We start from the raw sequence: 13,382 nt of genomic DNA on the forward strand, positions 1-13,382 counted from the left end.
ACTAACTTTCTATTCTTTTCCTGGAAATGTATTAAATAAAGTACCAGCTATTGGGAAATAGCAGAACATAATTATTAAATAATGTTTATAATAAAGTAATTTTCGATCAATTTGGAGATGCATATTGGGGTAATTTGGAGAAAATTCGAATAGGTTACTTGCTAACTATCACCGAATTACCATGAAATCTGTGGACCTGTAAAATGAAGTGTTACCCATACTGTAAATAAGTGCTGTTGTAAATAAGTAATTATACAATAAAACTGTTCAAGTTCAAAGGTCTTGATGAAATACTGTGTGGACCATATGCTATTTAAATGGTAATTAAATTTGAGCATGTTCAAGTTATTACAGTTGGCAGTAAAATGTACAAAAATGTTTTATTGGAAACAAAGTCAATTTCACATGGAGCTCATATTTTAGTTCATCGTTTCTCTAAAACTGGGCAAAACTTTTCTACTATCACAACAAAGAAGTCTATCTCGAATGTATTAACGTCAGCATGGACGTCAATGGTGTCAGCAACTAAAACTCACAAACAAAACGGCACAAGTTCCTTATTTTGAATTATCAGAAAAACAAGATGCATATCTGCCTTTTCAGAGGATGAGGTTAACATCAAACACACCAGTGGGAGGTACAGAAACGTGGTCAGCCTGCATTGTGCAAAGGACTTCATGTGTTCAAGTAGTGCAAACTGTTCACTATGTTCAATACTTATTCCAGCTGAGTGCAAGGCAGTATATCAACCGATACACAAATACAGCAAAGGTGGGTGGTAATAGCACCAAGACCCAGCAAGAAAATAATCTGGAAAATCACCATCATCAATTTCCAAATATCACAGGAATCATTATCACATCGACAGAAAAAAAAAATCACAGGGGTTTATAAATGAAACGGGCACAATGAGCACCTTAAAACTTATGTGCTAGGTTGGTTTTGTCTGGTTTATGATGTTGAAAGTCAAAAGTAACAAGAACAATGCTTCATCAGAAGAATCACAGTACTTTGTATCCTAATTGTTAACTCAGCTTTGTCTTACACTGAAATGGATTTACTCCTCATGCAAAGACAGTCCGCCTAAAGAAGAGTCTTAGATAAACTGACACATTTTAAAGCTGTGATAATTACACTTTATAATGTTGTTTACACACTCAGGAGTAACTGGGACCATTTAGTAGATTTTAAATTTAATTGTAATGTTGTAGTCATTTTTAAATTATCCTCACTAAGGCTGACCCGAATGCTTCAAGGCTTCAATGCGTCGACCGCTGCCGTGGTAATCGACCTCCAAATCAGTATTCAAATGCTTCAGGTTTTTTTTATTATTCACTTTTTTTACAGATAAGAATTTAATGATAATGTAGAAATCCCCAAATAGCTCATGAAATAAGGAATACTCCCACAACATTATTCAATATTCAACATTATTATTAACAGATATTGCTGTTTGTAGTGTGTGAGGTGTGTGTACAGTAGTGCAGCAGCAGCAATGTCCCGCGAGAGATGGAAACAGACGGAAGAACAAATCAATCTACTGCACCGCGCAGTGAAGCTTCGAAAACCTTTGAATATTTCTCACCGAAGCTTCGGAGCCCAAAAACTGGTATTCGGGACAGCCCTATTCCTCACAATTAAAGACACTCAGTATGAGTACTTTCTCTATTATTACTGCTCTGAAAGCCATCAACAACACTTGCAAGGAAGTCTATAAAGGGACAAAATTAAAAACATTAAGTACAATTCATCAATCAATAATTTTCAGTCATCCGAGTCTACTGATAATTTTCACCATTTCTACTTTGGGAATGCCGAAGAGTAATATGATTAGAAAGTTTTCTAAAATCTTAAACCTAATGAGTTCATAATGTTAAACAAAGATAATATGGCGAGTTTTCAAAATTCAAATCTTTAAGGCCCATCATTAACAGCATCACAGAGACAAACAGTGTTTTAGGGGTTCAAATGAATATACAACAAAAGACACATTTTCTCATACAAGTTCATCTGAAAACAGGGCAGTCTTTGAAATAATTATCTTCTGATTTCTATTCGGGCAGAGTCCTTTTCTCTCCATGTTTCGGCACATGGCTGGAATTTCTTTCTTCCGTACATCCATCGATGATCGGGGATTAATCGAAGCACCAATAATTGTCGATTCCACAGTCCAATTTCTACAAACTCCTTTGCACTTTTTGTTACGTCACAATTTGTCTGCGGTTATTCGGGAACTCACTGCAAGAGCACCGTTTAGGATTTCAGATTTATTTCATTTTTTTCTTTTTAAACTTTAGAGTTTTAGGAAAATGCAGCGCTGCGTATGGATGCCGAGCAAACGAAAACTGGAAATGCATTTTGAAATAATTTGTGACGAATATGCAAAATGTCCAGGAGAGGGGTGCATGTGAGTTTTTGGGCAACTAAATCTTCATTGGCAACGATAAGAAATCCATGTGACAAAAAAAAAAAAAAAAAAAAAAGGCTCCGGGGCTTAATTTTGAAAAAAGTCTCCATTTCCACATTTGAGGTAATTCACGTTATTTGAACTCATCACATCCGTCGTCCAATGAGGAAATTCATACCGGCATCGTGTGGTGGTGAGTTTGAGTCTGTGAGGAGGAAGATGACATCACTTCCCCCCAGCCATGATTTTGAGGTACTGCAGTGCATTGTGGGCTGCGTTGGCTCGAGCGGCATCTATGCTCGGAGCGAAGCCGTGGCACACCGTGATTGGCTGGGTGGACAGCTCCACGAGACACTGGCACAGGCCGCTCAGACTGCGCTCCTCTGAAACAAGAATGAACGGAGAATGTTAAGTCTTTGTTCAGCAAGACTTTGACAATAAAACCTCACTGCCTCTTTGGAAATGTCTCTGGAAGTTAAAAGACACCTTTCTCGATGTAGATGATGAAGACCACTACAGTACATTTCACTGACAGATATTATCTCTATGGCTGCCCCCTCTTAGTAGATTAGTCAACTAATCGGTCGTTTTGGTCTTAGTCAACTAACATTTTTTAGCCGATTAGTCGTTTTTTATGCTCTCTTCATGCTGAATGACTTATGACTTCCAAGAAACCTATGAGCACATCTCTGGTAAACACAAGATTTAAAGTGGTTCTTTTGTGTTATCCTTTGTGGAGAAACCCAGTTTTACAGATCTGTTGATTAAATCAACTAATCGATTAGTCGACAAAATCTTACGAGTGTTTGTCATTTAGGACTTTCTTTGGTCGAGGACAGCCCTTATTATCTCCATTATAAACCTGATTAACGATTTGACAGCTATGACCCTTTTTCATACTCGCACTTACCAGAAATGTGTCAGTGACTACATTTATAATATAATAATAATCATAAGTTATACTTCAGGTATGGCCTCCTACTTTTAATGTTTGAACATTTAATAATGTGCAAATGAGTATTTGGCTGCAACTATTGATTATTTTCATATAGATTAATACATTATATTCTCTGTAGAGAAGGTAATGAAATAATGAAAGTTACTCATCACAAGTTTTAGAGGGTACATTGTGTAGGATTTGGCAACATCTAGTGGGGTGGATGCAGATTGCAACCAACTGAGTACCCCTCCACTCTCCTCCCTTTCCAAGACTGCGGTAACGTGAGCTGACGAGTAAAAATCGGTGGTACCGCCGTTCGCCTCGCTCAGAGTGCATCCTTTCCATAATAACACTACTTTAGGAGCAACGGATGTCAGATGTCAGATGTGAGTACCACAGTGTTGCCCTCACGTTGCAGCTCACGTTACCGCAGTTTCACAAGCATGTTGGAGAACTACAGCAGAATGTAAAAATGTGAAAGGCTCTCTCTAGAGCCAGTGTTTGGTTTGTCCGTTCTGGGCTACTGTAGAAACATGACGGACTCCGTGAAGAGGACCTACTCCCTATGTAGATATGAAGGGGTCATTCTAAGCTAATGAAAACACAACGATTATACACTAATGAAAACATAGTTAGGAATATTACATTCTATTTCTGCTAAGAGATTCCCTGAAATGTGACACACTGTTCCTTGAATACTATAAAACTGAGAAAAACAAGCAAATATTTGGTATTACTACTTGGTAAAATCAGAATTTATTGATCTGTGTTTATTAGATAAACTATATGAACCCAAGTGTGTTCATATAAAATGCACTGAGTGCTGACTCGTCAACAAAATCCAGCACAAATAACAAATAAATATCAATAATATCAGCTTAAAGTGCTGGTCCTACTGTAAAGTGCTGTCCAACATGCAGCTGCGGGCTACTTCCTCTATATCTGATGACAGTAATAGTAACCACGCAGCATGCCATTTGTTTTGTGGGTTGCTGCAATCAATATGTAGCCATAATGCCCTGGAAGTCTTAGTTTGTGCAGATAGTGTGAAAATACGCACTCTAGTGGTTTCTCATATGTACAGTGTAAGCTCAGATAATTAATTATATTTACATGCTCCTGTCTAAAATGCAGCTCTTCATGCATGTAGACACGTAGCCAGTGACGTCCATAGACTCCACATGTCTCTTAAGCTTCCACTGTAGTCAAACTGTGGTGCTCGGCAGAAGGGAATGTAATTGTAATTTAATGTAAAGCTACTATTTGTGAACTCACCTAGATCCAGGTAACTGACATCAAAGCGCTGCTCCACAGACAAGTCGTTCAACAAAGAGCAGAAGTTGGAGTCGGTGGGCATGCCCAGAGGGTGGCTGCGGAGCTGGAGGATCTTCTCTCCAGCAGAGTTACGCAGAGAATCCCACGTGCAACTGAATCCTTTGCTTTTGCCCGTCTCAGCTCTGCTTCCCATGTGCTGTGTGTGCGGGGGGAGGTGAGGTTCATAGCAGTGAATAAACACTATCAAGATTGATGTGTAAGAAAAGGGGTGATGGGGCGTCAGATGCATAGCTTATGGTATTTTCTGCATAACATTTGAAAGGACTTTGGCAGATGTTATTAAGCAACTATGCAATGCAAATACAGTATTTGCATGTTAGGCACTGCTGTGCATCCTTTCCTGTAATGTGCCGAATAATTTAACAGCTGGTGCACAGAGAAAGTATTATTTCTCACCATGTTAAACGTGTCTTCTTCCACGTCAACGTCGTTGCTGGTCCTCAGGTCGACCGGGACGTCGTGAATGCGCGATAACATCTTAGCTGCTGCGTTTCTCTTGGCTAGTTTCTTGGAGGTTCCACTTCCTGGAGAGACACAGGAGACTAAAAAATGTTGCACAAGTAATGACCACTGATTGATGATGAGACTGACATATTGATATCTGACTTACTGATACTGATATCTGCTCGAATTTAGCCAGCCTAATTTATTTCTGACTGTTAATATTTCCATCTATTACATGCAGCTGTAAGCTCTTCGAGAGTCCTATCAGTGTAATTCATGTGTTGTGAGTAAAGGTCAATGAAGGTCAGAAATTACTCTGCATCCCTCTAAAAAGACAGCACATATTTCAATTCAATTTATTTTTATATAGCGTCAAACCATAACAAAAGTTATCTCAAGACACTTTTCACATAGAGCAGGTCTAGATCATACTCTATAATGATTTCAGCTGTTTGCTTAAAAGTTTCATCACTGATGACCAACTTCATGGTATTTATGAGGACAGGGTTCATCTGGCAATGTTAACAAAAATCTAAATATCGAAAGAAATCTAATTTGATCTATGAGACAAACCTCTGTAAAAACACAGAGAACAACCTCCAAGAATGAGACATTGTTCATCTTACCTATTTCCACAAATCTTTCGACTCGGCATGTCATGGTGAACTCCTTGCGGTGTGCTGGACCAGACTCCTGGGTGACTGTGTACTCTGGCAAACGCCATCCTTTCTGCACCACCAATTCCTGTCAGAGAAGTGCACAGACCAATACTTATTAGGCATGCAACTATAAAGTATGCAGATATTTTTAATAACACAAAAGGACTGACAAAGACAGCATTTATTAGCAGACAGTCAAACTAGCTAAATATAATCTTAAACTACAGGAGTTGTCTTTGTGTATTCACCTGCAGGGCTCCCACAGGGTTACATTCAGACTGCTGAGAACTGCCTGAGGTCTTCATCTCTAACTGGGGGCTGTACAGAGGAGAAGATAGAACAAGAAGAGGAAGTAATGAAACCACACCGACGTTACCACAGTTTTTTGTAAAGAAATGAAACCGAAATAAGAAACTGACCTGTCTCCATCCGTAGACACGTCAACCCCGATAAATCCGTCTACTCCAACACCAACTCCGACGGGACCTCCGAGACCTCCCTTGAGCATCTTCAGAGCAGCCTCTGCTGCTTTGTGCTTAGCTGCCTTCTTGCTGGGCCCTTGGCCGGTGCAGCTGATCTCTCCGACGGAGACGCGGAACGTGAAGTTGGGCTGGTGGGCCTGTCCCTCGGCCTTCAGCAGGTCATACACTGGGGTCTTGCCTATCCGCGTTCCATATTCCTGCAGCAGACTGATGGGCGTCTTTCCGGGACTCACAGCCAGCATTTGCTCAATACTAAATGAAAGAAAGACGCAGCATGACAAGGACTGTTGAGCAACTGTTGATTCATTTACAGAGGGCTTCATACCTTTCCACATTTCATAGCATGATTGTTTGATTCAGAAATGTGTTGTCGTCCTGATGATAACCTTTATTCACATTCTTTCTATTTAATGCAGTCATTATATTGATAGATTGATTGACTGATTACTGCAGTGCACTGAGGCTAGCCTAACTAAAGATTCCTTCACCCAAATTACAAAAGGTTTTGAGAAATCCAAGCCACCACCCCAAAATGAAATAATTCCTTTTCAACGGTGCGGTCTATTCAGAAACAATGTCCAGCTTACACAAATCTTCAAAACTCACTGTGAAAATCACCAGAAACTAAACTTCCTTTTAGCAACGGAAATCTCAGCAGCTCAACTCTCACACTTAAACCTGCAGTAGGCAGTACATGTTTGGCATCATTGGGCAAAATTTCCATAATAACCTTTCAGCATATTGTAATTCATGTTCTGAGAGAGAACCAGACTTCTGCATCTCCTCATGGCTCTGTTTTCAGGCTTTGAAAAATCTAGCCTGTGACAGGAGACTTTGACCAATCAAAGGTCATTTCAGAGAGAGAGAGCTTTCCTATTGGCTGTGCTCCGGTAGTGGCGTTCCTTCAACAGATTTCACAATGGTGGACGCGTCACAAACTTTCTGATTTTACAGCTAAACAAATAAATACTTTTCAAACTGTATTAAGAAATCTCATGTGCAAATTTATATGCCGGCTTAATCACTCTGAGGATGACATGAATAATCTTGCGGTTGTCTAACATCAGATTTAGCACTACACGGTACCAATCACAGCTGTGGAGGCACTGGTATAGTTCTTTATATGTAAGGCATTGATGTGTGTATATATTTATATTAATATCTTTTAATCATGACTTTTTATAGTGCTTCCTGTATTGTAATGTATTATATGTAATGCATTGTTGTTGTTTTTTTCCTTATCTGGACCTTGAGTCTGCAATAAAGTTTGAATTGAATTGAATACAGTGTATTCTTGTTGCTTTAACTTGTAACTATATGCACTAATTGCATGATCTCTAGATACAACCAGCAAAACAGTAGTGCACAGACATCAACAGTGATTTAATTAATGACCAAACATGTGTTGATTGAAGTTGAATCAATGACAGTAAACTATTAGCTGATCTCTTCCTCAAACATGATGTGACACCTTATTTTGAAGCTAGCTGAGTTAAGTTTATATACACCTCAAGCGCAACTACCTTTGTTTACATGTATTTATTTATTACATCTACCCACCTGTTGTACAAGTGCAATTACCTCTGTTTACATTACATCTATTTTTATATTTTATACTTCTAGTGTAACACTTCTGTTTATGTTTATTTATTACATCTACTTTACCTGTTTTATTTGCTTTATAACTGTGTGTGTTTTACCTGTTATATGTTTTATCTGCCTCGTTTAGTCTTGTCAAGTATTTGTTTTAAAGCACTGATCAGAAGTGGCAACTGTGAATCTCGTTGTATTTAATACAATGACAATAAAGCTTTCTATTCTATTCTACATTGTTGTTGTTTTTTTTCTTATCTGGACCTTGAGTCTGCAATGAAGTTTGAATTGAATTGAATACAATGTATTCTTGTTGCTGTAACTTGTAACTATATGCACTAATTGCATGGTCTCTAGATAGAGTAGTAGAAACAGTAGTGCACAGACATCAACAGTGATATTTAATTAATGACCAAACATGTGTTGATTGAAGATAAATCAATGACAGTAAACTCAGGTTGTTAGCTGATCTCTTCCTCACACATGTGACACCTTATTTTGAAGCTAGCTGAGTAAAGTTTATATTGTTGTTGTTTTTTTCTTTTGTTCTTCTTATCTGGACCTTGAGTCTGCAATAAAGTTTGAATTGAATTGAATTGAATAAAGTGTATTCTTTGTTGCTGTAACTTGGGGCTACATGCACTAATTGCATGACTTTGTATAGTGCTTCCTGTATTGTAATGTATTACATGTAATGTATTGTTGTTGTGTTTTTCTTTGTTTCTTATCTGGACCTTGATTCTGCAATAAAGATTGAATTGAATTGAATATGACAGTGTATTCTTGTTGCTGTAACTTGTAACTATATGCACTAATTGCATGATCTCTAGATACAACCAGCAAAAACAGCAGTGCACAGACATCAACAGTGATTTAATGAATGACCTAAATGGGTGAAACATGTGTTGATTGAAGTTGAATCAATGACAGTAAACTATTAGCTGATCTCTTCCTCACACATGATGTGACACCTTATTTTGAAGCTAGCTGAGTTAAGTTTATATACACCTCAAGTGCAACTACCTTTGTTTACATGTATTTATTTATTACATCTACCCACCTGTTGTACAAGTGCAATTACCTCTGTTTACATTACATCTATTTTTATATTTTATACTTCTAGTGTAACACTTCTGTTTATGTTTATTTATTACATCTACTTTACCTGTTTTATTTGCTTTATAACTGTGTGTGTGTGTTTTACCTGTTATATGTTTTATCTGCCTCGTTTAGTCTTGTCAAGTATTTGTGTTAAAGCACTGACCAGAAGTGGCAACTGTGAATCTCGTTGTATTTAATACAATGACAATAAAGCTTTCTATTCTATTCTATATTGTTTTCTTTTTTTTCTTATCTGGACCTTGAGTCTGCAATGAAGTTTGAATTGAATTGAATACAGTGTATTCTTGTTGCTGTAACTTGGGGCTATATGCACTAATTGCATGGTCTCTAGATAGAGTAGTAGAAACAGTAGTGCACAGACATCAACAGTGATTTAATTAATGACCAAACATGTGTTGATTGAAGATAAATCAATGACAGTAAACTCAGGTTGTTAGCTGATCTCTTCCTCACACATGTGACACCTTATTTTGAAGCTAGCTGAGTAAAGTTTATATTGTTGTTGTTTTTTTCTTTTGTTCTTATCTGGACCTTGAGTCTGCAATAAAGTTTGAATTGAATTGAATTGAATAAAGTGTATTCTTTGTTGCTGTAACTTGGGGCTACATGCACTAATTGCATGACTTTGTATAGTGCTTCCTGTATTGTAATGTATTACATGTAATTTATTGTTGTTGTGTTTTTCTTTGTTTCTTATTTGGACCTTGATTCTGCAATAAAGATTGAATTGAATTGAATACAGTGTATTCTTGTTGCTGTAACTTGTAACTATATGCACTAATTGCATGGTCTCTAGATACAACCAGCAGAAACAGCAGTGCACAGACATCAACATGTGATTTAATGAATGACCTAAATGGGTGAAACATGTTGATTGAAGTTGAATCAATGACAGTAAACTGTTAGCTGATCTCTTCCTCACACATGATGTGACACCTTATCATGCAGTTAGCTGAGTAAAGTTCATATGAACATAATGTCTGTGTGTTAGCCCACATTAAACCCAGAGGATGTGTTATTATAAAGGCTCTGTTCATCAGCCTGCTATGCTAAGCTAAGCTATATCTTAGCTTGTGTGCAGCAGCTTCTCTCACCTGGAGCACCCGGAGTTTCTCTTCCAGCTGTCCGATGCTGTCTCCTCGTTCATTCCCTATCTCCTGCAGACAGAGCCGACCGGTACCGGATGGATGATCCCCCCCCACCACAGCACAGTGCTTTCATTAGACGGTGTTTTATCTCCAGAGCAGATGAAGAGCAGCAACATGTGAAGAGCAGACGACCCGTCCGCTGCGACCAGATGCTGCAGGCTGCTGTTGCAGCACAGAGATGACGTAGGATGGAGTCCCACTAATCTCGGCTTCTCATTGGTCCGTGGAGGCTTCCGGTTGGTTCGTTTGGTGCACCGGAACACACCGCCGGGTGCATGGCAGCATGGCAGCATGGGGTCTCTTCATACATCCATGATGTGTGGTTGTGTGTATAGTGTGTGAGGCTGAAGGTACTAATATCCAGCTTTCATTGCAAAAGTAATAGGTGAATAGTTATTTACATTAAACAGACTGGAGCATTTAGTCTGCAGAGGTGGTGAAATAATTATTAAATGTATTTAAGGCAAGGCAGCTTTATTTGTAGAGCACATTTCAGCAACAGGGCAATTCAAAGTGCTTTACATAAACATTCAAAGACAAAGTGCAAAAGAACATTAAGACATAATAAAAACAGTCATAAAAACAAATAGAAACAAGCTAGAAATAAAAGCTAGGATAGAAGCTGATATATAATATAACACATAAGAGTAAAAGCTCTAGTGCAGTATATAAGATCATTATCTGGTTTAATTAAAGGCAGCAGCAAACAGGAACGTTTTAAGCTTTGATTTAATCAAATGTATAAGTCGTCGATTCAAAATTGTGCATACACTAAGTGAAGTTATAATGCTAGCTACCCTTAGGAAAGTAGTTTACTTCAAGCTTATTTTATGAAGTATATTTAAGTCAAGTTCAAGTAGCCTATATATTTTCCAAGTATACTGTGTGTAGTAAGTATTCTAATATCAATGCACTAACTTGTAAGTGTACTACTTTAATACTTCTTGGGACTAAATTGGCCCACTTTTTAGTTGATAAAAGTATACTTTTAAGTATACTTTAAATGTAAGGGTAGTACATTTTTAGTTTACACAACTAGTTTACACCTAAGTTTTATTTTGTACTGCAACTATACTATACTATAAGTATAGGCTACTGATACTTTACTAGTAGCCTACTTTTTAGTTAATGAAAGGGCACTTTAAAGTTTACTCTAAACTACTAGTTTAATAGTTTTTTATCCTGCAAGTATACTTGTATATACTTGTAGCACACTTTATAGTTTATGAAAGTACACTTTAAAGTATACTCTCAGTAAACTACTAGTTTTTAGCCAACTTATTTTGGCAAATGATCCTCTTCACGATTGTATATTATTAATGTTGCATGCAGGAATTGCTGAACTAAAAACAACACAAACATACTTTAAACGTACTATACAAGTGTTGTTGTTGTTGTTGTTTTTTTGCAGGTAGCTGAAATGCTGAAATGTTCAAACTGCAGCTGTCAAGACAACTGCACTGGATGAAAAAAGGCCTACCAGAACATGGAAGTATTCAGGTAAGTGTCAGTACCAACTGTACTTGAGAAAATGTTAGTTTGTGTGAGCGATAATGTTTTCTGCGTGAATAGCTAGTTGAACTGGACGGTTCTCTTAATTATAGGCTACTATAGCAATAAAAGAGCATTTGTATGGCTCATATTGCATCTTTCATTGCATTCGGTCTCTCAATGCAATAATGTGTTCTGACTAAAAGGAACCAGAAGAGGGCGACAGTCGGTCACTGATCTGCCCGTCTGACAAGCCTCTCTGTCGGGGCTTTGATAGTGCTCTGGGGCCTTGGGCTGGCACCTGTCATCTCCACTATGGACCAACACAGGAAATTTCACTACTTTGGTAGAATGACCCTCCTAAAGCTAAAAACGTGGGTTGGACCCAGACTTACTGTGGTGTGTCTACTCAAAATACATACAAAGATAATAATCTCTATAATAACAACAAACGTAATGTATACATCATCTTTCAAAACAAAGGTACAAGGTGTTTTACATGGAGAAAAAAAAAAATCAAGATTATTCAATAAAATAAAATCAGGCATTTAAAATGCTAAAAAAAAGTCTAATCATCAGTGGTGCTACACATTGTACAAACAAAGAGCAACATTGTGAAATAAGCACACACAGTTAAGAATCTGTTGAAAAGACAATAGACCTATATGCAGTATATATAGCCTGCATGGCATGACCAAACTTTACACTTAAGTGTGTGTGTTGTGGGTTTTATTTATAGTGTAAATAGAAAAAGATTAAAGCTAGAGTAGGTAATTTTCTTCAAAAACATTTTTTGTTATATTAGTTGAAATTCTCATTACATCCCAACAGCAATCAATGAATCAAATGCTCTGACAAAAATCCGGTATCTGTGACTGTCAAAGGACTGTCATGTGCCCGTCCGATCATTTCATTGGACGGACGGCCTGCCTACCTGCGCACACTCTGCTCGTGCACTCATTGCGCGTCATCAGATTCTTCCACAAGCTGCTAACTTGACAGCTGTGACTACTAACAATAGCCGTGTTTATTATTTACTTTCATAATGATAATTTTGGGTGAGTGGCTCTGGAGGAAGGTCTGAACAGAAAGACTATCTGTTGCCAACTTGGCGACTTTCTCGCTGGATTTAGCAACATTTCAAACTAGTGTTGCAAACTACTTTCATTGGAAAAGAGTTGGCAACATTGGCCTGGGTTTTTCAGTTGGATAATTTAAAAAATGTAGCGTACTCTTGCTAGTTTCTTAAGATTACCAACCCTAGCTTTAAGGACCTACAGCTCTTATTTTGGTGGAGTTTCTTTGCTTAGTTTGGATGCCTTTACCTTAGTGAATCCCCTGAGGAGTCTTGCGGACCCTTAAAACCCTGTTGACCCACAAGTTCAGAACCTCCTGTCCAACTAATATAGCCGCACTTCCATAAAATATTTCAGTGCATTTTCCACCTTTCCATCATTTCATTTATTTCTGTGGCTTGACAATTAGTCCCGTGCTGGTGTGCTCGTAAACCCCTGCTGGCCACCGTTGAAATAGAGCTTGGGTTCTGATGGCTTCATCCACTGGCATCAGCGAGTCGGTGTGGAGAAGCGCATTTTGCCAAGTGCAACACAAAGTGAACCGGCCATGACAATGAGTGAAGTTGTCTCCCATTTGAACCCCAAAACCTACAATCAAAGCACCGTGATTTATCTGTGACCAGAGCATACCCCCTCGACTCATTATTCATACTTTCAGCGTTAATTCGCCTTGTTCGCCGGGTCT

The 13,382-nt window shown here is 38.1% G+C and overlaps 2 protein-coding genes across 6 annotated transcripts in view; one reads left to right on the forward strand and one right to left on the reverse strand.

The window, feature by feature from the left end:
• Nucleotides 1-354: 354 nt before the first annotated feature.
• tarbp2 (TAR (HIV) RNA binding protein 2) lies at nt 355-10,298 on the reverse strand. 3 transcript variants are annotated; one of them, XR_005208037.1, is made up of 8 exons: nt 10,077-10,298; nt 6,205-6,519; nt 6,034-6,103; nt 5,753-5,870; nt 5,079-5,224; nt 4,623-4,818; nt 1,621-2,790; nt 355-1,590 (listed from the first exon to the last, which is right to left on the reverse strand). XR_005208037.1 is itself a non-coding variant. In XM_037779326.1 (7 exons), the coding sequence occupies exons 1-7, from the start codon at nt 10,127-10,129 to the stop codon at nt 2,633-2,635; spliced, it is 1,038 nt and encodes a 345-aa protein (XP_037635254.1). In that variant the 5' UTR covers nt 10,130-10,298; the 3' UTR covers nt 355-2,632. The 3 variants fall into 3 exon arrangements, 2 of the variants coding, with proteins under 2 accessions (XP_037635254.1, XP_037635242.1); XM_037779326.1 differs by having other exon boundaries at nt 355-2,790; nt 5,079-5,206; XM_037779314.1 differs by having other exon boundaries at nt 355-2,790.
• A 56-nt stretch (nt 10,299-10,354) lies between these two features.
• igsf8 (immunoglobulin superfamily, member 8) overlaps nt 10,355-13,382 on the forward strand; it is a 56,524-nt gene continuing 53,496 nt past the window's right edge. For all 3 annotated transcript variants that reach the window (XM_037779204.1, XM_037779211.1, XM_037779218.1), the window contains exons 1-2: nt 10,355-10,480; nt 11,542-11,630. The gene's annotated coding sequence lies outside the window, so the exon portion shown is untranslated. The remainder of the gene's footprint in view (nt 10,481-11,541; nt 11,631-13,382) is intronic.

Source organism: Sebastes umbrosus, chromosome 1 (assembly GCF_015220745.1).
Source record: "Sebastes umbrosus isolate fSebUmb1 chromosome 1, fSebUmb1.pri, whole genome shotgun sequence".
NCBI lineage: Eukaryota > Metazoa > Chordata > Actinopteri > Perciformes > Sebastidae > Sebastes > Sebastes umbrosus.